The 26691-nt window shown below is 31.8% G+C and overlaps 1 protein-coding gene across 3 annotated transcripts; it reads left to right on the top strand.

Moving 5' to 3' along the window:
- On the top strand, window positions 1-26691 carry LOC118188751 (uncharacterized). Of its 3 annotated transcripts, none has more exons than XM_035359250.2 (11): window positions 1-65; window positions 331-412; window positions 1620-1739; window positions 4318-4521; window positions 10795-10912; window positions 15558-15621; window positions 15746-15841; window positions 16031-16120; window positions 20413-20479; window positions 20570-20647; window positions 24785-26691. In XM_035359250.2, exons 2-11 carry the CDS (start codon window positions 331-333, stop codon window positions 26404-26406), a joined length of 2541 nt encoding a protein of 846 aa, XP_035215141.2. In that variant the 5' UTR covers window positions 1-65; the 3' UTR covers window positions 26407-26691. The 3 variants fall into 3 exon arrangements, with proteins under 3 accessions (XP_035215141.2, XP_035215142.2, XP_085672187.1); XM_035359251.2 differs by lacking the exon at window positions 1-65 and adding an exon at window positions 80-211; XM_085816061.1 differs by lacking the exons at window positions 1-65; window positions 1620-1739.

The raw sequence follows: 26691 nt of genomic DNA, 5'->3' as shown, positions 1-26691 counted from the left end.
GGGGGGGGGAAAACGTACGTTTTTCATACTGTGTTACACACATTCTGTACTCTTAGATCTGAAAGGTAAAGAATTAAATTTTTTAAAAATTCTATGTTTAATTAATGATTACATTACTCTTTTTAAAAGAATTTAAGGAGATAGCTATACATATTCAAACATCTTAGGATAGTTTAAACACGTTGTAACCTTTAGAAGATTTACGGCTAATGTATAAACATTCTTTTCTTTTAATGAAATTTTATTTGTTCTAATTCTCCAAATGCGTAACTTCTCTAGAGAGTTACATACACATACTTAATTTATTTATTAAATCATTTAATATTTCAGATGTCACAGACAGAAAATATTCTAAATCCTACAAATAAATATGATGAAATTTTCGATGCTGTTCTTTCCGATAATGCTGAATGTAAGTATAATTTCTTATAAAAATTGATTAAAGGCTTAATATCATTAGATTTTCAATTCGAATTGCATTTTAGAATGTTTTTATTACCTTTGTTTATTTATGATCTATTAAATTAAAAACACAAAAATTATAAAATTTTTATATTTTTAATTTAATGGATAGTAAACAAATTTAAAAAAGTAGAGAATTCAAGGCATAGAAATACACAAACACTTACCTTAAAACACTCGTTACTATGAATTAGTTTAGAAATGTTTATTGTGAACAACTACAATTGGCTGCAAAAAGCAGGTTAAATAAAGTAAATCTGAAAAGAACAATTATTTACGAACATAATAACGAACGAAGATTAATTTATTAAATTATGAAAATTCTTATTTTATGTAATGTAAATTTTAGCAAAAGAATACGAGTGAAAATTTAGTATACGGTGGATCAAAACTTTTTTTAATAAAATTATTTATTTTAAAAGAACTAAAAATTAACTCATGTAATAATTTGAAACTCAAAGGTTTTGCCGACACGTTTTGCAGAGAATAGTTTCTGCTACGTTTCCTGATTTTAATTTTAAAATGCATCAAAAAAATTATTAAAAGAATTTCAAACTATCAGTTCCTCAGCAAAATATTATTAAGACATTAATATATAATTAAATAAAGTATTATTAATATTATTAAGACTTTAATAATTTTAATACTTATATTACTCACTGAAAGTTATATAGGTACACAATTTTAGGGCTCTTATTACGCGTAACCAAAGTACTGAAACTGTTCACATAAATTTATTTGTTTTAAGCAAATTGATAAGTTCATGTTTTAGGATCAATATGTAATAAAACTGAAGATTCTCTTCTCAAAATATCCTACATAGGCAACTAAGATTTATAGTTATTAACATCGTTTCATTTGTATCATATACATTTATATGCAAAAAGATTTTTAAGCACAAAATTTACTTTTTCGTAAAATAAAAATCATGCCGATTTGACAAGGCAAATAACACTGTTGCCTGTAAAATTAAGGCAGTAGGGGTGGAAAGATTTTTCCTACATTTTTCATTTAAGGTCACATATTGGTTTCGTGAAACTTCTTAAATACAACTTAAAATATTAATACTTTACTAGAGACATATTTTTTACATCATAAAAGTTATGTCTTGGCTTTTAATTTTCGTTGATATTTTTATTATAACTCTATCTGAAAAGCCAAAGACTCACATCTTGAAATAAAAGAAATGGACGCAAATCCCAAAGTGAAATTAACAAACTCAACTACCCTTCCCAAAGTCAAGAACGGTATAAGAAAAAGATGCAATGGCGCTACAGGTAAGAATTATATACTGTTTGTGTATTATATACTGCATATGTGTAAAAAAAATAACAGTAACTGACTATGCAGAAGTGCAGTTTAACATAACTTTATTCTATTCTTCACCGTAACAACATTCGGTAGGAAAAAATATACATTTAATACAATACAAAGTTTGAGATCCGTCGTTGGGACGGCGTCCATTCCAGATTTTAGATCATCAGTTTAAATATAGTAAGATGGCATGTAGACATAGTTACACTGGGGCTTCCTTTATTATTTAGATCATTTAGAAGAATGCTTACCCCTCCTCGAAAAGACTAGCCCCTTCGAGCCGGGCAGCGCAAACGCGCGCTTATCGCGGAGGCCGGCAGTGTCTTACGCGAGAGTCTGTCCAGGGCCGGGGGCCTTTTTGCTACTAAGCCTAAATCCATGAAATTTCCGAAGTATCAACGCATTGTTTAATAATGCTCTATAGAGTATTTAAACGGCTTATGCTTTATAGATATTTTTATACTATATACTTTAATTACCTTATTTCTTGTTTAAATGCATATTTTACACATTTTATTTTCATTACTCACCATTTTATGACTTTTAACATTATACATCTGAAAACTAAATATATTACTTAAAATTCTCTTTTCGTATGAAAAATTTGAAAACAGGGATCTACACACAGTCCTACGTTACATTCCTTGCACTCGTAATAACTCATTTGCCGTTTTGGAGGATTTTTCTGGGAATGTGAACAAACGAAGCATCGTCGTCTCATTTTCTTATCAGTCTCTTCTGAACAAAGTTTCGGAAAATGTCTTTCAGTTAATCTTTCAGAATCAATATTATAATATCAGAATTTCAGAATCAATATCTGAAATATTTTGCATCATTTCTGCTATTTCATGCTCTGTTAAACAGTTTCGACGCTTCGACATTGCAACGGTAAAAACAGAAAGAATTCACGTCTAACAAGATCTAATTATTTTCTAAAAACTGAACTGCAAACCGAAATACACAACGCTTTAGCGCAAATAAAACTTCTCTATTTAAATAAACAACTACCACGTGCGAATAAAGTGCGATTTAAAGAGACGTCATAAATCACGCCATTCGGAAACATTCATTTCCCCTTTTGTTTATATAATCAAAAACACGTGTATGTGAGTCATGCTTCTCTCATTTCGAGTAGAAGGTCTAATGTACGTGTATCTGAAACCATATGGACATACAGTGCCATCTTGTGGCAGAAATGATAGTTTGAAAAACGTTCCAGGACACTGGCACAAATACGTGACAGTCGGTAGTAAACGGGAAAATGCTCTGGCACGCCTGCGTGTCGGCCGGGAAGTGAGTGTGTTTGTTGCTGGCACGTAGACGTGACAGTCGGCGCGAAGGGGCTAGTGTTTGAGTCGGACTACACCAGTAGGCAATTTTTTTAGAATTTAGAGGGGAACCGAGCAGCAAAAATCGAGGATGGTAAAATATTTAGAATTTAGAAATTTAGAAGAGGTACCGGGCAGCAGAATTTAACAGCGAATTTTTTTTTTTTTTTTTTTTTAAAGAATTTAGAGAGGTATTGGGCAACAAAATTTAGGAGCCACAGAGATTGCGCAGGGTGGCAAAGTGTATAACACCGACCATGCCCCCCCACAACCACTCAACGGCGATATGATCCTTGCTAATATTGCTATTGACTGCGGTGGGCCTCCCTAAGCATCAGGTGGTTGAAAGTGACATGCAGGAATCTCAGTCGGCTCAGGCAAACTGGAAAATGTTCGCAGAAAAAGGTGCCCGCGTATGATTGCTAACGGCATAGTGGTAGTCAATTTTCAATTCCTTGAGTTGTACGAGCTCTTGGGATCGGAAAATAACACACAAAAGTTTAACATGATGTGAAAGTCGTAAGTGACAGGAACTAGATTAAACTAGTTGCATGTCTAATAAATAAAAGCAGAGTTCGTTGCTAAGGTATCTTAGGACCGCAAGCGGTCTTATGCGATTAGTATCAGATTCGTATGCGATTAGTATCAGAGCACCGGAATCTCTGTCAGACAGGAGAAAAATTGCCTTACAGCACACCTATTTCTCTTTATAACGTATTATATCACCCATTTCTAGATTTTATAAGGAGGGGATTTTTTTAATTAATTTATTTATTTAATGGCTGGTGGTCAAGATGTTCGAATATTGGGCGTTCAGATTCTCTAATATAATACATTTCTAATATTCCAGACTACTAATGAACTATGCAACTAATAAAATAAAAAAAATAAAAAAATCATAAAATGGATCACAGAATAAACAAAGTCAAATTAAAAACTTGATAAAACAGAAAGCAATGAGATTTATGCAATTTTAATGAGATTTAATTTTTTAAGGGAAAATGAAAAAATATCTCAAGTGTTTAATATAAAATATTCAATAATTCTTCAAAATATTTTTACATGAAAAGTTTTCGATATTCAGTAAACATATGCAATAAAAAATAGGCAAAGAGTAAATTATTATAAAATAACAGTGACAATCTATTACTGTATTATAAGAACTGGCATACTTTTATTTTAATGTTTACAATTTTTTACTTCCAAATCATAGAAAATGCAGCTAATGCGAAGAAACGAGTCAAAAAGTTCAGAGAAACAACGAAAGATAGGCTTTTAGAATGGAATTCTTTTTATTCTAATACTGATTTTGGTGTCTGGATTGAGTGCACTAAATGTCATAAATGGCGCCATTCGAAGGAGTATAGTGAAGACCATGAAGTGCCAGAAGACTGGATTTGTTCAAATACTCAATCAGGTAAATTCATAAAAGACATGTGCATTGTCTGCAGTCAGAACTGTTCAGAATAAGTTTCAGATGTTTTCTTCTTAAAATCTATAAATTTTAGCTTTACATTTATTCATCAAATATGGAAAAAAAATGGTGCACTTTTTACCCTAGGTAAAATTTATATTAAAAAAAATCACATTCATAATGTACTTGGGAAAACTATCACCTCATCTAAAAATATTTTTTAAAAAGTATATGATACTCTGTATGCTTTAAGATTACTATGTTTACAGTATTCTTCGTATAACGACCTTCACTTTTGCTGAGTGGATTCAATTAGATTTAACATCACTATTTTAGATAGTTTCCATTTTTATCACCCTTTTTTAAACAATCTTAGTTGCAGACTGCCCTTGATATGTATTTTTTACAAAGGACTTCCCAAAACTGTCCTATTAGAGCAGTAGCAGCTCTAAATTTTTTTTTTTTTTTCCCCTATGCATTCTTTTCACCATTGCTAGAAAATCATTCCCCTCTTCTTTCCATGTATGTACATTTATTTAGATTACTTTATAATGCGTTTCATAAATTAAACAACAAAAAGTAAAGGAAATAACCAAAACTTGAACAAAAATAGTTCCTTAAATTAAATATTTAACAGTTAAGGAAAAGGCTGAGTGCACTCCATTTCCCCCTAAAACTATGAAATTCGCCTCTGGTTGAGAACCCCTGTACTAGAACAATTCCTGAAGACTGAAAAGAAAATTCCATAAATTTAATGATGTTACATAATAGTTCTACTATATAAAACTATAGAAGATATGTGTTTAGGATCATTATCATGAATAAAAATGCAACTACAATTATGGCATTTCTTATTACATTCAATAGTAAATCATTTGCAAATTATCGGTAAAGACCTAGTAATTTTTATTTCAGTTAACTGCTTTTAAAACCAAAGGCACTTACATAACTTCAAATCAGTATGGGAAGCATATTCATTAGAAGCATTGTAGGGATATGTTTCCTTTCTTCCATACATGACCCCCTCCCAGGTGTCAACGTAGAGTACTCTGCAAAGTACTGGCTAGGATCTGTACCTAGGCAGTCTCGGCCATGGGGATATAAAATTTATAAACTTGGCGGTTCCCGATGGTCCATGAGGTGGATCCTATATTCACTCTTCATGGTCTGGGAGGTGTAAGTCCTCATCCACCAGGGTATTGGTAGTCAAATAGCAAACTGGACCATTGAGAGTCTGGTCACTGCTGTCCTTGGTATTCTATGTAAAGCCTAAGGAAAGGGGCATCCCGCGTAATGCTGGCAGGTAGCCAAAATGAACGCCCAGTCATCGCTCCAAGTTGTCATCTGCCCACCCTACCGTGGTCTCGGTCCGGCCGGGATGCTGGTTCTGGCTGGCCCGTGTTTAGCAGTGGTATATTAGAGGGAGTCTAAAATAGTTGGTGTCTCTGGGTTGTGGGTCCCTGGGCCCAGCTGGTGTGTCTAAAAGACGCCCAAAATGGGTGTGCTGGCCAATGTTTGATATTGGTCCTCATTGTGTGATTCAGTTCACAAGGTGGGTATAAAGTTATGTTACGTTCTTCCATACATGCCCCATCAGTGGCCGAGTGGTTAAAATCTCTGAATACTGAGAATTCGATCTGGATTCGATCCCGGGTGAACAGGCTGGCTAGTTTTCGTGGTTTTCCACAAGCATAGCATGAATACGAGCCCATTTCCCTTAGAAAGTCCTCCACGAAGGCATCCCTCTTTCATTCTGCAGATAGCCTAAAGAGAGTCTATACCATATCCCAATAACCAGCCTTCCCTATATTATACATTTCCTATAAAAAATGTTAATTTTTCCTGCAGATAAATGTCATTAAAAATGTTGGAAAGCCACAATTCAATTCAGTTGCAGTCAGGTTTTTTTGAAGCAGGAGACGTGAAAAATATGTAGTGCCCTCGCCCGGACTCTAACTCCGGACCAATAAAATACGCATCAAATATACTTCCCATTACACCACGAAAGCATGCGGCAAGGAGGGAAGAAATACCTTATACAGTAATCACGGAATTATACGAAACATAATCAGTAAAGTGCACTAGAGTTCCATCTTGGAATATTATATTCCTTCCATTATTCTTATATCTTCTAATGAAATTAGCTAAATAGCATCATGAATAAAAAGCAGCATTCATAGTTCCATTTCAAAGATTATGATCCTAATAAATGGTATGATGTTTTCCTGTTGGATCATTACATGAGGTGGACTGCACCATAAAATGAATATTATGAATGCTGCATTACAGTATGAAATAATTGAAACAACTCGCATTACTTTTAATCAATATCTGCCTAAATAATGTTGCATTTTTTTTAGCTTAAGAACTATACTGTATGGAACTCTATACTGTATGGAAATGTCTTCAGTTAGTGCAACTGTAAGGTGAATTCATAGCGTACTTATAATACAAGTACAATCAATGTTTTTATTTCACTCAAACATATAGCAAAATTTTAGCATAATTTACATAGCGTAATTCATATTTGAAAGGCCTAATTCGGTACTTTTCCGCGGTATTATATCATATTCACTCGTTTTTAGCATTAATTAAAAGTATTAATTTTAGAGACTAAGTTATCTAATAAGCTTATAAAATAAGCATTTCTAAAAATAAAATATTGGATTTAGTAATTGCAGTTCAAATACTGCTTTTACATATTTACATGTTTTAAATAATAGTATAATTTGCATTTGGTTTTAAATAGCATAAATAAATTTGAATTTACTTCCACTGAAAATTAAAAGCATTGCATGCAGTATTACTTTTTAAACATCACATATGTAAATGTCATACACAAAAAAAAAAAAAAAAAAAAAAAACCACTGAATTTAATCATAAAAGTGCTGATGAATTTATATTTTTAATCCAAATATGCGTAACCAGATGGATGTTTCAGAATAAAGTTACCAAATGCCAAAAAAGCGTTCTACGGCTGACGAAAAGGGAAAAAAAGGGGGGACCTTGTAAAGAATATAGCACAAAATGCATAGTTGAAGGACATTGAACATCAGTAATAAGAGTATGAAGAGAGTAGCTGCCTCTGCATCTCTAACATCCAGTAACACTATAGAGGCATTAAGCTTTTTTTAAAACAAGAAAACATGAAAAATGAGCAATGCCCTCACTGGGACTCAAACCTCGGACCTCTCGAATACACACCGATTGTCCTGACCATTATACCATGAAGGGATGCTAAGAAGGCTGGAGAAATACCTTATATACTCCCCCTTTTAAAGGGCGATTGGGAATTAAGGGGACCCAATCGCCAAATCCTGGTGATGGAGAATCATCATCCACCACCTTTTTTTAGTTTGGGTGCTTCTGTAATTAGTTTTTTTTTTTTTTTTTTTTAAAGAGACATGAAAATTGAACAATGCCCTCGCCGAACTCGAACCGAGTGTGCTGACCATTACAGCCCGAAGGCATGCTAAGAAGGCGAGAGAAATACCTTATAACATATGTAGAATCTATTAAAAAGGCAGTACTGTATTCCATGAATTCTGGCAGCATATTGAGAGCATCTTAGCTGTATATTTTTATAATTATTAGGTAATGAAATATCTGATAATTTGTAATACAATTTACTTTACTAGTGGAATAAAAGCAGCTGGGATTAGTAATGCAAGCTCTCCTACTTTTTCAACACATTAAACTGCGTTCAGAGGGCAGCATAAAAAGCACAGAAGCATAGTCACATAAGGGCATAAAATACAGAACATCTGTTCACACTTGCGAGATGGGGTTCTAAGCTGCGGCCAACGAGAGAAGCTAAATTTGCGCACGTGTGGATGTATCTACACCCTTTCACGCGCTGCTTTCTAGCTCGATTGATTTCCAGCGCTCGCTCTGCTTGTTTTCGTTATTTTCTGTCATGGCTTTTTCAGCTCATTACAAAGTTTTACTGGTTCAACAGAATGCTCTTTTATCTGCCCTTCTTATAAGCCAAGCGGCAACAGAAGAAAGTAAAAAAAGAAAAAGAACGAAAACGGTCTAGATATATATTTTTGGAAAGACCAATAATTGATTGGCACATATTTCTGTGGAAAGCAGTATGAAATATTTCCGCACTATACTGTATACTCTCTATACTACAAACATGCACATGCATATTTATATATATATATATAAAACCTTCTTCAATTTTTATATATAACTTCTCTTAGGAGAAATACAATATTATAAATATGCCTAATTAAAAAAAAAATCTTGAGGATAACTGACAGCCTGTATATAATATTTTTCCATTTTGCAGGTGTAAAAGCAGTTAAGCAGAAAACAGAACTTACCATACATTTTTTTTTTGGGGGGGGGGGGTTTCAATCAAAAGGAACATGTTTCTGTGACAGTGAAACATGTGTGCTTAGCACTCCTTATTCACTGTCACTATCGATCACTACAGTAGTTGGCTGCACTACCAGTATCAATTATCACTAGTACTAGTATTCCACAACTGGTCACCATAACCAGCAACCACAACTAGTACAATATCAGGAAACGTTCACCCAACAATGTATTTTATGCTCAATCATTAAATACATTTTACTGTGTTGCCAACCGTTTATATACATCTATTTCTAATAATTTGCATGTATAAGCCGCACCCCTGAATTTAATTTCAACATATGCTGTCATTTCTATTTATGACCAATATCTCAAAAGTAATTTCACACTGACAAATTTTAGGTACCCAAGTCTTCAAATACAACAAAATTATAAACATTCATACCTTATCCAGGAATTTATACCAGAGAAATAGCATGAATTTAATGGTCCAAATTCCATTCAAATGATAGTAATATAATAATAACAAATACTATTCATTAAATTATAGTCCACGTTATGAATTATGTGTGTTATTCGGTTCCATTAAAAATAAATTCCTTTCATGGTGAATGTAATTAAAAAACAGAACAGAACTTCAACAGGAGACAAAACTGTCTAGACTGTTGTTTTAAGGATATTTCACTACATTTTTTCCTTCTTGGAATTAATAAGAGTATTTTCTCAAAAGATTAATATTTTATTACTTATACAAAGCTTACACCATTGAATTGACTATTCTTAAATAAGTGAAAATAATTTTTTTCTTTTTTTTTTAAAGTACTAGTTTTACTGGAAAAAAAAAAAAAAAACAGCAGATTCTTGATATTGATTTGATGTTTTAGTAAAATTAATTCATGGAATTTGTTTGGAAAGAAAACAGCATTTGAAGCAAAAATAGCAATACAATATTTCCAGCTTTTTCAATAAATTTATTCTTAAATACGAAAATAATTAAACAGGAAGAAAATGATAGTAACAATTTATACAAAAATAATAAACAGAAAGAAAGTAACAATAATAATTTACACAGAAAAAATAAAATTTTTGCAAGCATGCATGTTTTAAAGAATTTTCATAATAAAATGAAAAATATTGGATGGGATCAAACATCTACAGCATCATACACAGCGTGCATAATCCTGAGCTTAACTTTCATTTATGAGTTTCATCCATATTTTTCAATTTATACTGAAAACTCATTAAAAAATGCATGTCATCGTCGTAGATTTCTTGCGAGATCAACTCATTATTTCATTCGGATATGATTACAACTCATTCAGATACGATGTGCTCCGTATTAAAAAAATTGTCGCCTTCGACAAAGAACGTCTATTCTTTGCCTTCGATGTAACAGCGAAATCGTCTAAACAAAGCCACTTCGTTTTAGCTTCGCTCTGATTGGTCCCCGCTTATCCCAAACTCGGCGTAAAGTTGAAAACTTGGAACCTGGTGCCACGAGCCTTAAGCCAGATTATGTGACGTAGCACAGACTGGTTGCCTTGGCAACGCAGCTCGGCTTTAACCACTTATGCCCTTTACACCCCTGTCTGAACACAGCCTTAGGGACCAGAATCCTGTTAAAAATCAGAAGTCACTAAAATTTGTAAGAGTTTGCAAACATGTTTAAACAATTTTACATGTAAGACCACAACATATGTAAGCTGGGTAATACAGCAAAATTGAATAAATAAATTAAAGCCCACCTATATAAAATATGAAATATATGCCTGAAAAAATAAATTACAAGTCAGGTAAGTAGGTTCTGGTTAGAAGTGAAAAGGACTAAATAACAGATCAACAAAATGCTATAGAAGCCTGTAAAATTTTTAATGCTTCATGTTAATTTAGTAACATAGCGCTATTAATTCATTTAGTGCAATATATGCTGAGTATCAGTTTATATTTCAGATGATGGTAAAGAGTTAACGTGTGACGATCCAGAAGAAAACATGGAAAACATAGAATTTTCACCAGTAAGATATATACCTGGAACAATTGTCTGGGCAAAATTAGCAGGATTTCCATGGTATGTTTAAGAATGTGATGAAAATTTAAAATAGTTTTTACGCATTGCTTAAAGAAAACTTAATCACAGTAAGTGAAATAAAATCAGATTATAAATCAAACACTCTGAATGACTAAATTAATATACAGGTCGTGTGACATTTTGCAAAAGTATAATGTGTCTTAATATCTTATAATTCAAAGTATTAAAATACAAAGATTTTAATACTTTGAATTCAATATGTTTTTTGAATTTTTTTTGAAAATCAATATGTTTGCATAACTATTTTCTTTCTAACAAACAATAATAAATATTGATAAAAACATATTTAAATACAAAACATGCAAACTTTTCAAGTACATCTTAGAACAGAATTTTCATAACAGATATAGATGTAAAATAAATTACAAAATTCATTACAGTGTTGGAAATTCCTGGCATAGCTACTAACTTCATTCTATCAGATTAAATTACAATCTATAATAAGATTTCAGATTGCTTTTAGAATATTAGAGTATTTCAAATCTTATAAATTATGATGATAAAGTCTACCTATTATATATCATATCCACAAAAGCCAAAATGCGATCTTTATTTTCACAGCCATTGATTCCAGACATATGTGTACATCCAATTAAAAAAAAAAAACTTTAAATGACACATATATTCAGGTTTGGCATTTTTAAATTTAAAAAAAAAATGTAAAAAAATGTAAAAATGTACAAAATTTAAAATTTCATATGCTTTCCCAGTTCCTATATTTATATTTAGGAAAATTTTACACTTATTAAAAATAAACCACAAAATATTGTCACTCATGCAACAAAATTTGACAGAGGTATTTAATTTCAAAATTTAGGATTTTTTATATTAATTTCAGCTTGAGTTTGAGAGGCTAGCTAATAAATAAATTAGAATAATTCATGGTTGACCTTTCGTCTTTTCACTGCCATTCAATGATATATCACATATTCTAAATTTCTGAGTCTTTTCCTCACTGATGTCTGAATCATTAGCTATAGTTTGCAATTTCTCCAAGATTTCTTTTACATAAAAGCCATATATTTTTAAATAATTTTATCCATATTTAACAGATTAACTCCTGCATTGATTATACTAATATGGATGGCCTCTTATCCAGATATTTATCTCCTTCGAGGTGCTCGTATTTTTCACAAAACTGAATTTTGTTCATCATTTAATGAACATCTTTTTGTTTAGGCATTTGAAAGCTTTTATAATACTCTAAAACAAAATGTTGAATATTAGAAGTTGTATCTGCAGGAAGAAAATTGTTTTTCAAAAAGATGTATGTGAGGTATATGGGCTAGTAAAACTTTTTTTTTTTTTATTTTCAATAATTTACTGTCTCATTTCAAAAGAAAATCAGTAAAAGTTAAGTTAGAAGTAAATTCTTGACTCCTTTCAAACATTGAGGTTTTCTGTGAGTTTATAACCAGTGCTGTTGTCTTAATTGTAGAGTCCATATGGAAGATGAATAACATATTAACTTATTTCTTAAACCGACAGCTGTTTCACTTTTAAATATTAGTGTGTATCCTGGTAATGTTCTGCAACACAGTCCAGTTTCTTCTATATTATAAATTTCGTTAAGCAGCCAAGCAAAACGTCTTTTATCCAACTATCAGCCACATGATGACCTGTCTCTTCCTTCTCACCATACAGTTTCTGAAGAAAAACGTTGGATTTTTCTTTCTCCAACTTGGAGCCATCTGTAAGTTAATGCAAAATTCTAGCCTGCCATTTAGCAAATTAGTGAAAAGGGCTCTAGAAATAAAAACTCTTTTCAGTTTTTACAGCTTGAAACCATTCTAGAACAGGAGTTTCAACATGTAATGATTTTCTGTCTTTTTGCACTTTCTTGAAACATCTGCATTTATTATTTCAATTATAAATATTATAATTAATTTAATTATTTATTAAATTAATTATAATTCAAGTAAACTGCACAACGGTGTTCAGAAATTTCCAGTTTAAGTAGAGTTTTTCTTTGGCAGTTACCAAGCGCATTAAAATCTTTTAACAATTTATACTTTTCTTTCATGTTTTAAGTCTTTGAGCTTGGCATTTCAACACGTTAGAAGTCAAGTTACACGACAAATATTTTTTTTAAATGCTTCTTCCAATGATTTATTCAAATTTCAGAATTTACGTTTCCAGCCAGCAGAAAGATTATCCTTTGACTGTTTAGTTAATCTGCCTCTTCACGATTACAAGTATGACCAATCCTTTCCTTGCTTTTTATTCAGTTACTGCTTCCTTTCCATTTAAAGAGTCTTAACCCAGCGTTATGAGCGGGAAATTTCGTATGAAAGGCTGGCTTTCTTATTCATTACACATGAAAATTTCTGCCAGCTTTTAATGTATTCGGTTTGAATGTGTATTGGAAGAAAAGGAATCAAGAGAGAGAGAGAGTCTTTTTTTAAATTACAATCAAGAAAATACCATTTATTCATGACATGAAAAACTTTTAAAATTTCAGGGCTTTCAGTGCAAGTTTAAAAGCATTTCATGAATTTTCTTTATAAGTCTCTATAAAATGTCTCTAAATAAAATGTCTACCTCAAAGGGAAGATTTTGAATGTGAAAACCTTAACAAATGGATACAGAAATTGCATTTCCACCTCCTATCAGCTGGTATTTGAGAAAGAACTCTCATCATTTGCAGTGCCTCTATACCAGTGGTCTTCAAACTGTGCCCCACGAAACCCTGAGGTTCCACATTAAGTCAAATCCTAGGATTCCATGTGTAAAAATAAAAATTCAGAAAGAAAATTATACAACTCTCACAATAGTTCACTAGTGTTTATTAACTAAAAAATATAAAGATACATTTACTTATTAGTTTTAAGATTTAACACTGTGTCATAATATGACAAAGAGAATGATGTGCAGTGCTTTGCTAAACTAAACAGTTTTCTAATGGAAAATGAATTAAATTTAGATGACGGTTAAGAATTATACAATGCAGCCCCTTTCCTAACTGAATAAAACTATAGGAGAATATTTCCCAGAAGGAAAAACATAACCATGATATTACAGAAAAGTCTGTTTGAGCACTATGATAAATTGGAATGCTTGCCAATGCAGGAAAGGTAACAACTTATCAACAGATTCAACGTTAAGATCTGAATTTAAGCAAGAGCAACCTATGTCCGGGTGGAAGACTACGTTATTCAAAATTTTATGTCTCTAGGTCGCTGTTTTTTTTCACAATGCGAGAAACTTGCACACATTTGTGCAGACTCTTCATTATTTAATTTCTTTAAATATAATATACGGCTATAATATTTGGTGGCAACAATTTGAAAACTGATAAAAAACATTAAAGTGTTTCAACGTAAAATCCTGTTTCGAGACTTATAGTCCATTCGGAACTCAAGTCCCATTTAGGGTTATAAAAAGACAGATGAAATTTCTTCCCATGAAAACCTAATTCCATAAATTCTTATGTATAATGTTTTGAAGGTTGCTTAGGTGGCACGCTTTTAACCTTCAAATGACTTAAAATAAATTATGTATTATCTTCAGATACTTGTATATTTGTAAAACATTATATCCACCTGTTTTTAGTATTTTTTTTTTTGGTTGACATATCATAAATGTTACCTAATGCCATTATTATAATTACCACACAGGTCTTTTATTTGCATAGCACATGGATAAGATTACTACCAGAAATCAACATACCTGCGTCAGAAGATCACCCTATACGTATAAAGCAAAGATCTAGTAAATAGCAGAAATCAAGACACCTACATCATGTGAAAGGTCCCTTAAACCATATAAATATGAAAACTGACACCTTATCATCTTCGAAAATTCAATTTTTTTTTAAAATTCCAAGTAACAAATTTGCCAATTTAGAATAAAACATGAAAGCTTCTAAAGTGAAAAGCTTAATTATACTTTATTCTGCAAGTTAATTACACTTCATATCTTTTAAAATAAATGTTTGTCAATTATATGATTGAATGACATAAGACGTAATGTCAAAGCATGTTTTTTTCCGCCATCTTTACTTTCGCAGCTAAAGAAATTCCTATTTAACCTTAAAAATGAAACTACTTCAAATTCATTAAGTTATTAATTATTGTTTCTTCAACATTTAGTTTCGAGTGTTGTATGGTTGCTATTGTAACAGGAAACTTAAGTTCTGCAGACCTTACTAAACAAATAGTGAGTTATCACTATGTTTTTACTAACTCTTTAACCTTTTTATTTTATCTTAATAGAACAGGCATAGTTTGAGCTACAGACAAAACTTCCACCACTTGCGGATCTTTGAATTAACACAACAAGCAGTAAAAATTAAAAGGTTTATAATGTAAGCTAAGAGTGCAAGTTAAATAGACAAGAAATAAGCTGACTCAGATATTTTAGTGGCGAGTATTTAAAACATAGGCTAGCGAGAATGCTGAAGCACTTTTAAGAAGAGCTGGCAAAAAATAACAACAGTGCAGTTTCCAGTTGTTCTTATCTAAAGACTGAAAACCCTTAGCTTGAATACACACACAGTTAATTTGCATTGTGGTGAGGAATATGGAAAGAAGAAGTTATAGTAAAGACTTAAATCATAATAATTGGTTAATTAACATCATATTTACCATGGGTTCTTTTGTGACATGAGATTTGTTCATTTTAGGTGGCCAGCAATGGTGGAAGATGATCCAGATACAGAAGAATACTACTGGTTAGAAAACAAAACAGTAAGTTTCCACATGTTATATAATTTCAATATGCATTCTCCTGTATGAAGAAGTTTGAAATAGTGTTATTTTCTGAAACACACCTATTAACAGTAATTTACTTTTGATTTTTAATCATTTTCAGGTGTATTACCATGCTACTTTCCTAGATGAACATGTCAGTCGTGCTTGGGTCAGTGAATGCAACATTCGTCCATTCAAAAAAACTCCTTTTGAGAAAGTAAGTATTTTCAAGCAATTATACATAATTCTTGCCTGTAGTACATACATACTCTTCAAATTTGCTTAAATAGATTACAAAATTTAGAATAAAACTGAAAATAAAAGATATCTTTTTTAACAGCATAAGGCAAATAAGAGTTTAATAGCATCACCTCTAAATATGCACTAATATAATTTCTCTTTCTAGTGGCAAAGAAGATATACAAACTTGAAATACCCTGTTTTGATTAAAAAAGCAGAAGAAAAAGCTAAAACAGCAATGCAAATGACAATTAAAGTAAATCTATTATTTTACATTTTATATACATAATACTTCAGTAGAATTAAGATTTTTAAAATAAGCACAAATATATTTCTTCATTTTAGTCTGAGACAAAATTTCTCTTCCCCCCCCCCATTAGCCAACATACTATTTCATATATTTTTGGGTTAAATAATGCTTGTTAATATGAAACTCAAAAATTTAATTTCATTATGAAATAAAAATGAATTTCAGGCCATAATGAATTGCAAAAGTAGTCACAGAATTAATTCATACACAGGATGTTGTAGAATACTAATGCTACATCACTAAATGCTTACGTGTATTCTGTGCTAAAGATAAGTGAAAAATATCCAATGAACATGCAGCAAGAGACGCATAATTAAAGAGTTGTGATTTATTGAAAATCGGTGGCAAGAAAATGTGGAGGCTATACGCTTTAGAAAAGACCCCTAAAGGCTATCCCCTTTAAGTTTTTTATAAACATGATAAAATACATTAATAAAGATGATAACATACACTGATAATCCCTAATTCTTTTCCAGTTTACATTTATTCCTTTAATATGTTTTGAATCTAAATAAAAATCAAAATTATAGAAGCGAAAGCTAATTACAGAAAGCTAATTCATTATGAGAAAGCTAATTCCACAAAGAGAAAATTATTTCATGAAACTTATTTTCCAAAAGATAAATCTAAATTTTTGTATTTTATTACATAACAATATTTCTAAATTAACATCTCATTTGGAAGATGATGGACAGAAATGAAAGATTCTTCTTTGAATTTTAGCTATTCTTTCTTGTGATAGCTTTATAATTAACAAATAACAGTGGCTAATTTAACATAGAAATATCAGAAGAGAAAGCTGAAATTTCCAGATTCCAAATACGTGGTATATATGCTTGGCATTTCACATTCATTTTTAATAACTACCTATTATAATACATATTAAAAATGTATTTTTATTATTTTAATTTATTCAGTTATTTAAATCTCAAACTAAAACAAATGGTTTCTAAAGTTAGTGCCTGCCATTATTCATACAATGTATCAAATTAGAAATGCCATGCAAGCTGAGTAAATTATTACTTTTACTAATTATGAATTTACATGTTTACTTTTATCTAAAAAGATATGTTTCTATGCAATTAAACACACTTTTAATTAATATGGTGAACATGATACAATATTAGTAACTTAAATGTACACTGTGCAAAAAAAGGAGGGGACAGTTCTTTATCTCCTGCTCTACTGGACCGATTGACGAAATTCAACTTTCGATACATGAAAAAAAAAAAAAAAAAACTTGAGTTTTTTAAGTCTCGAAAGCGTGACTTCGGATATATATTAGATTTTGAAATAGCATCATTCTAATATAGGTATTATGACACAAAATCGGACTTTTTCTGAAATGACATTCCAATTTTTTTTTCATATTTCATTTCTACGACTCAAATTATGCCACACTGCCAAGTTTTGTAAAAATTGCACGAGTAGTTTTTAAAAATTTAGCTCCTCAATGTTAATTGAATTTGATATATATTTGTTAATATCCCTTTTTTTTTATTAAACTTACTTGATTCTTCCTTTCATATTTCAAAATTTAGATTCATTCCAAATAAAATTTGTCAATTTTTTACGATTTATTTTTAAAATTTGTATTTTTAATTAATTTTCATAAATTTTTTGAAAAAACTTTGAATTATAACCTATAAAATTTTTACCATCATCTTAAAGTATTTCTAAGCATACCGGCAAAAAATTAAGAGTTTTTTAATTCAAAATTTCCTAAGATATACGTGAATTTTCATTTTGGCACGTTCTGAAATTTGACTTATTTATTATAAACGATAATAACGAAAATGTGGTGTACACATTTTGTTAAAATTATTTGAAAGTATGAACGATGACTATTTCTCGCTTGTGCCCAAAGAAAAAAGGTGAAGGAAAATAGGTTGCTATAAGTTAAGAAAGTTCGCCAAGTAAATTATTCTTGGTGCAAACTGAAAAAAAATCGCCAAGATAAATTTTTAAATTTCTCCATAAATTCCTCACGGAAAATTACAAAATTTAATATCTAGGCATAATCTGAGTTGTAGAATATAAATATGGAAAAAAATTGGTATGTTATTTCAGAAAAAGTCCGATTTTATGTCAAAATATGTATGTTAGAACAATAATATATATAAATCTAATATATATCCTAAATCGTGCTTTCGATATACGAAAAAAACAACATGAATTTCGTCAACTGCCCCAGTAGAACAGGAGATACAGAACTGCCTCCCTATTTGACACTGATTAAATGAAATCAAATTAATTGATTAAATGATGATATATAGGGTTCCTCAATGATTATTCATTCAAGGTTACTAATGTGGGAATTCACCAAATTTCAGGTGCAATATACATAACATTTATCACAAAACAGGTCACAGAGATAGTACAGAAAGATTAATTTTGAAAAATCTTGTAGTTATTTAATCTTTTAAACTTAAATTAAAATGTGGTTTATCTCATTTATCTGACAGCAAAATCAGATCAAATTCCCAAATTTTATTGGGCGAGAAGCACAGAGTTACATTTTATGTTGGTTGATCATCCTTATACATATTATACGTGACAGTATGACTTTGCACAGCTCAGTCCCAATTTTGAAGAACTCTTACACCCCAGCCTTCTTGAGACTCAACAATATAGCAGCCAGCATCACTAACTACAATAATACTCAAAATGCAATAGGATACGTGGTACACTATCATTGTAATGATGGCAGATATGTTCAAAGATGCACAGAGTATTGCAGATCTGCTGGCTACTGTCAAACGCTGATAAAACAAACGGATACATATAAATGTCCAAAATAATCCAATAGACTCAGAAGGGCCAATCAGACTGGGTTTTATCTAAGCTAACAAAGTCAGTTCCATGTGTCGACTAGCTTCGCTATACCTGCAGCTCAGATTTTTCAACTCACTGCCCTATGTAAAAAAAATTGGTTTTGGAGATGGGTCGATTGTCAGATGTCTTTTAGCTCAGATAAACCCCAGTCTTAATGGCCCTAGAAAATCACACAGATCGTTCAACGGGGCAATTACATCCAATCATCTCGGCTGTGATCCAAACAAGTTCTCAGCAAATACTATCCAATATAAGCAACTGCCTAAAATACCTTCTTGATTTCTACATCATCTGTTGTGCTTACAAATGCAGCAAAATTTGTTTAAGTTTCAAAACAGTTATGTGCAGGCTAGCAACTGTTAAAGTTATATCAAGTGACACTCTGCAGAATGTAAAACAAACTGTCAAATACAAAATATTTGTCAACATCCTGAAAAATGTGGGCCTTTCCATCTAAAATAAAAAAAAATAAGCTAATTTTCTGCAGCTGTTGCCAACAGACAAAAAAAAATTGGGTGCTCACAAGAGCTATCATACATTTGGACAATAAGAAGGCACTGATGGAGAAAAATATATGCATGCATAATGACAAATTTCAAACTGAACATGTTGATAATTATTACATTTATCATACCTTTTTTAGAAATTCTTAATACAAACCAGTTCATATTATAAATTCCTATAAATTATTCACTAGGATATTATATCTCTTATTAATAATAACCAGTTTATTTGGTTATTATTAATAATTAATTGCATTGACAATAGCATATTGACAGATAGATAGCAGGAGCACTTATTATCAAACATTGTAGCTGGCCCTGGAAAAAAAATATTATGAACATTTCTCTAAATTTAGCCTATAAAATTACAGAATATTTCACATTTAATTCAAAATGCATAATAAACATTTTATTAACTAGTGCTTTTGCTCTACGAAAAACACATTAAGAAATTAATTTGTTATTTTCAAATTCACTATGTACCTACTGCTGGTATTCTTCCCATAAAATTAGAACGTATTTTTTAAATCCCATCACATTAATAGAATAAAATCAAATACCTCCATTTATCATTGCAATTGAAAATCAAACAAAACTTACTTTTTCTAAACAATAGACAATACTAGCTTATTTCTCATGGAAAAAAATATTTTGATTTATTCAACATTACTTTCTGTTAATAATTAAAAAATTAATATTAATGATTTAAAAAGCAATAAAACAGGTGAAATTTTCTTTATATTGTAGAGTTATTTTTATTAAAATACACACTGAAGAATTTCAAATTTTTATTTCTTTAATTTTAAGTTCTCAAACGGTTTTAATTCATTAAAATTCTTAGATAATAAAATCTTAAAGATATCAAAAATAAAATCTTTATGTAATTTCTCAATATTATAGGAACGATTAGAGAATTTCAGTTTTGCTCATCAGTACAAAGGAACCTGGCCACTTGCTGATAAATCTGGTAATGGTTGAAGAATTTATTTCAATAAACTAAATTTTTGCATTGCTTATATATCAATAGTTTTCATATTTAAATACACTATACTTTCAGAAGACGAAGATATTAAAATTACTGAAATGCTAATCAGAGAAATAGATGAACTGGAATCTGTTAACTCATTTGATTCAGGTACATAATTTCCTTAAATTTCATAACTAAATTTAAATAAATATTTATTTATGTTAAATAATGTTCAGGTTAGAATTTTATTTGATTACCAAATAATTTCTTTAAGTATTAAAATAGAACTGAATGGTTATAAAAGAAATCATTCTGTTGGGAAGGGAGGAATCAGACTGATTAGATATTGAGCCTTGGAAATTGTAATTTTATAATATAAGCTAATTATAAAAATACACTGTCACAAAAAATACACTCATGTCCATAAATTCAGGATAATTCGGAGTCACACAGAAATCAAACTCTAAAATAAATATATCACCTGTAAAATCACTACACACATCTTCAAGAATCATATGCAAATTTCAGGAAGTATCCAGATGACACCGATGGTAAGTCACAATGACGAGAGTGTAAGAGTGATATATAAGGAATACAGGCAAAGAAGTAAAATTGTTCGCAGGTGCTTTATAAGCATTTTAGTGCAATAACCGAATAGTTATGACACAAAGGACGCATTTGGATGATTTTTTACATGGTAGAATTATCAGCCGTCTGGAATGTGGGTGTACCCAACTGGTAGTATCAGACGAACTTGGAATTGCCCAGAGTGTCATCTCCAGGCTTTGGCAACGATTCCAAGATGATGGTAATGTGAGTAGACGTTACAGCACAGGTTGCCCCAGAGTTACAATGCCGAATGAGGACCGGTATTTGGCAGTTACTGAGAAAAGAAACAGGCGGAGCACAGCCTCAGACTTGTCTCGTCAGCTCTCTTCAGCCACTGGTACGACAATTTCAAGGCAGACCGTGTACAGACGCTTTGTGCAGATTGGTCTATATGCTCATAGACCTGTCAGATGCGTCCCACTTACCGCAACTCACTGTCGGCTGCGGTTAGTCTGGAGTAGAGAGCATGCATCGTGGATACCACAACAGCGGGCTTCTCTGATGTTTTCTGACAAGTCCAGGTTTAGCTTGCAGTCTTATTCTGGCCAGACTTTCATATGGAGAGCTCCAGGTACCTGTTACCACCAAGAAAACTTCATTGAACAACACCGTTACAGTGGTGCAGGAGTGCTCATTTGGGGTGGAATTATTCTGGGTTCCAGAACTGACCTGCATGTTCAAATTAGAACCATGACAGGCCAAATCTATCGAGACGTCATTCTGGAACAACATGTATGTTTGTTTCGGGGTGCCATGGGTGCACAATTTGTGTTTATGGATGACAACGCCCGTACTCACCGTGCAAACATCGTAAGCGAATGCCTTCAATCGGAGAATATCACCTGTATGAACTGGCAAGCATTCTCACCGGACTTGAATCCAGTAGAGCACGTATGGGATATACTTGGCCGACAAGTTGCAGCCCGTCAACCTCCTCCTACATGTCTACCAAAACTTCGGAGAGCATTGCGTTTTGAGTGATGTAATATCCCCCAAGATCAGATCGATAATTTGATACTCAGCATGCCTAGGCATTGTACGGACTGTATTGCATTGTCTGGGAGACATACATTGTATTAACAATCATACCAACCATGTAATATTGGTTTTTTGTAAATAGGTTCTTTTTGTAATTTGCTTCTGGGAGAAAAAAAATCGCTAATTTTTTTAATAATATCAAACATATAGCATCTTTTTTTGCTCTTTACCTTTTGTTTAATAAATAAGCTTTACAAATACAGTCAAAGGTCGTTAATCCAGACTCGTCGGGACTTCGGCAATTCCGGATTATCGATCATCAGTTTAAATCTGGTAAGATGGCATGCAGAAATTATAAAATTAAAAATATTAAACCGTAATTTATGAAATAAAGAACAATTATGATCTAAAGGGTATCAAAATTTACAAAACGAAAAAGTTTATCTTTGTTTACTTTATTAAACATTTCTTTCAATGTAAGTTGTTTAAGTTGCTTCGTTTTCTGTGATAATACTTTCTCTTTAATTCTATAAACAGACATAATTTCTTGTTCAGTTACAAAGTTCCGCAGTTCAAGTCACGTAATTGCTGTGCCGAGAATACCGACTTACTTGTCGATCAAAATGTTTCCGTTTTCAACAACCTCTGGGTCACTTTCTTCACTATCGGAAACGAATTATAATGACGAGTAACTTGATTTAAATCATATCAAAGACGGAGTACATCGAGATGAAATACTACACTTAGTAAGGAATTATAAGCCAAATAAAATCATCTGCCCTGAAGATAAGGATAGTGCTGACAGATCAACTTCCAATCCGCAGCGTGAAATTGATAAACATATTTCGGATTTCAAAACATACTTTCGCTTTGTAGATACAAATTACATATTAGTAAATATATATCGGAAATTCTATTTGACATAATCGAAAGTTCAAGCTTACTTTTATGAAATTGCTCTAACAGTCTGCAAAAAATAAAGACGGATCCAATTAGAAGATTAAGGAACAATGCAATCTGCAACATTAACTGAATTAGATAATTTTAGCTCAGCTTATACCTCCATTACACATTAAATGCGCATGCGCACAAACATATTAGCAGCCGTAAAGGTCTTGCGCTCTCTCGTAAACGCCTGTGTGCATGCGTGAACGTGACGCATGCGCAGACAGTTTGTAGCTTTGAGGTCCGAATTAACGACTTTTGACTGTAACACAAATTTGTTTTGCTTCTAACTCTTCTTTTGCCTGATTTTGCATTATCCTTAATTTATGGACATGAGTGCATATGCACCCAGAAGAAATTGAGCTACAATCACGAAATTCGAGAGGAATGTAGTCTGGTAAGAGATATGCAAATGGTTTAAATGTTGAGGGTAAGCATGCTATGTGCATATGAGATGCCCACCTGGTAGAGTTTAAAAGCATGATTGCTCGTGCGGCAGAACTATTCAAATGGATCTGTCGACTGGGATGAATGGTATTGTGATGTAGAGATGCCTCTGGGACGCAACTGGTGGCAGTATGAACAGTTGCGAGACTTTGAGAAGAGGCATATAGCAGACGTCAGAGAAGCAGGTTGTTAGAACAGGCATATCAGCCATCACCTCAGTCACAGCGATATGGTAGTTGCTCAGTGTTGGTGACAATGGATCATGGAAGGGACAGTCTATCATCGCAGAGGGTCAGGGCATCTCAGGAACACAAGGATCGTGTAATCATAAGAGTGGCAACTTTCTCAACAACAACGTCACTAGCATCGATTTGACACCATTTACCACCTTTTAGGCATGCAGTGGTATCAAAGGAAACCATTCGGAGATGACTGGTCAACACTGGTATATGTTGCTGACATCCATTAAGATACTTACCACTGACTTCACATCATAGGCAGCGTCGATTGGATTTTTGCCAAACTTGGACAAGCTGGAGGCGGCTATTGCAGTGGTCTGATTCAGCATTTGTGTTCAAGTGGCATACAGTGATTACACAAGGTGTGACAGTGTGGGAAGTGATTGGTTGGGACACATGATCACCTTTAGTCATCCTTCAAGGCACTAAGATGGCTCATAGTTACATGAGCAACATTTTAACACTAGTTGTATTGCCTATGTTATCAAGCCCAAGACAATGCTCGTCCACATATTACACAATTCTCTCAACATCTTCAAAGATATGACGTACTCCTGTGGCCTGCCAGGTCACCAGACATCTCACCAACAAAGCACATTTGGGACATGCTTGGAAGGCCACTGCAGCTGTCCTGGAATATTGGTGAATTAACTGCCCAGTTGCAAAGATTATGACATAATCTTCTGCAGGGGGTGTCATGGGCGACCTTTTGATTTGATGCCATGTTGTGCTTCGGCTCATATAGCTGCCAGAGGTGGCTATACTACTTATTGACTTGTAACCTTTCCTATGCCATAACTTCTTAATAAAATTACCTTTTGTTCTGAATTTGTACTCATATGTTTATCACCTCATATACTACATACATGTTAAGTTTCATGATAATAGTTCATTTCCAAATACATATATATTTTTATGACAGTGTGTAATTATCAAGGCTGAAACATAAATATAATAGAATTTTTTAATATAGCAGATTATGAAAAGTATGATAAGTAACTTATATATATATATATATTTGCAACACTGTCTTAAATTTTATACTTTGTTGTACATGAAATGTAGTTAATAACTTTTTATTTCATAGATGAGAATGCAGTCACAGAAACTGAAAAAATGGGAAAGACAAATAATCAGAGAAATTACTCGACAAAAAATATACCATATGAAAAAGAAAGTGAATTCAAGAAACAAAAGGATTTAGAAAACATGCAGAGTGATTCTGAATATACATTTGACTCTGATTATGTGCCACCTGAAATTCATAATAATACAGCAAAATCTCAAAAAGTTCAAAAATTCATACACAACATTAAAAATCATAATGAGAATACACCTTCAATGGGTACGAAAATTAATCCAAAACCCTTAGGGAAAAACCTCAAGCTCAAAACTGGCAAAAATATGAATAAAAATATATACCATACGCCTAACAATACAGAAAAAAATAACACAAAAAGGAAAATTTTGAAGAATGCAGTCAATAGTACAGACAGTTTTGAGAATAAAAACATAAAAGAAATTAATTTTAAAACTATGAAGGGTGCGGATAAAGATTCAAAATTGAAACCAACATTTAAAGCAATCAAACATCTTTCAGATAGCAATGTTTTAACTACAGAAGAAAAGAAATATAAAACAAATATGACTACAATTACGGAAAATACAACACATTCAAAACAAAGCACTGGACACAGTAATGAGAATCCTATACAAAACCATAAAAAAGTGACTTATAAACAGAAAAAAGAGAAAAATAATTCAGTGCATACCAAAGCAAAATCAGTGTCTAATGAAGCACAGTTGAAATTAAAAGAGATTAAAAACACAGAGCAAGATATGGAAAATATCAGTAAGTTACCTGAGAATGTCATAAATGATAATGGGTGTAATGCAATTGTAGAAAACAAAACAGAAAATAATATATCAAAAAAATTGAAGCTTCATGAAAAATTACAGAAAAATTCAATACAACTTAAAATGAGCATCAAAGAAAACAGTGAAGAAAATTCACTAAGCAAACAAGAATGTATATCCACAGCTAAAAAAAATACTACAAAAGATCAGATAAAAAGTGAAGAAAATGTGAAACTATTACCTAAAATGACTAAAGAAAAAAGTACTAGAAATGGCTTAAAACACAAAAAAATACAAGAAATAAACAATTTCCAACAAAAAGTTGCATTAAAAAAGCACGATGAAAATTCAAGTTCTGGAATTAATAAAAATGAAAAAAACAAACAAAAGATATCAACAAATGATACACTTGGCAATACAGAAGACACTAAGAATGTAAGAGAAAATCACAAAACTGAAGAGCTGAAAAAAGAATCATTTACCAACACATCAAGTCTTAATGGAATGGTCGCAAATGGATTTAAACCACCACAACAAATGAAAAAAAATGAGACAAAAATTAAGCCACCCATCTTAAAAACAAAAAGATTTGGAATGACACAACAAAGTGTGGGTAGTGTAATAGAAAGCATAAAATCTACAGATGTTCTGAAAAAAGATTTGATTCAAGATTGTATTCGAGATCAGGAAACAGAAAATATAAATGAAGACATGCAGAAAAAATATAAAATAGATATTATTGATTTAGAAAAAACTGATGAAATAAGAGAAACTGAAAACTGTTTTTCTTTAAATCTTGATGAAAATAATGAGATACACATAGATGATGATTCAGATCCTTTTGAAGAATAACATACCTGGAACTAATCTACCAGTTAGATTTATATCACAAATGCACACACATATTTCGCTGTAATGTAAACCCTTCTAACAACTAACCCTCTTTTTTTTTTTTTTTTTTAGATGCTTTTACATAATTTTGAACTTTTGTAATCTAGTTTCTATAGTTATGTAGAAAATATTAGCAAATTTTAGTCATCTATTTTGATGAAATTACTTTTTTGTAATAAACTACTGATAAAGTACTGATGTACTTTACATTGCATTTACGAGAATATACACTAATAAAAAATTTGA

The sequence above is a fragment of the Stegodyphus dumicola genome, chromosome 4 (assembly GCF_044657685.1).
Source record: "Stegodyphus dumicola isolate Sdum_Otavi_A_Nest chromosome 4, ASM4465768v1".
Lineage (NCBI taxonomy): Eukaryota > Metazoa > Arthropoda > Arachnida > Araneae > Eresidae > Stegodyphus > Stegodyphus dumicola.
The sequence above is the reverse complement of the archived record's forward strand: the minus strand, read 5'-3'. Positions and strand labels throughout refer to the sequence as shown.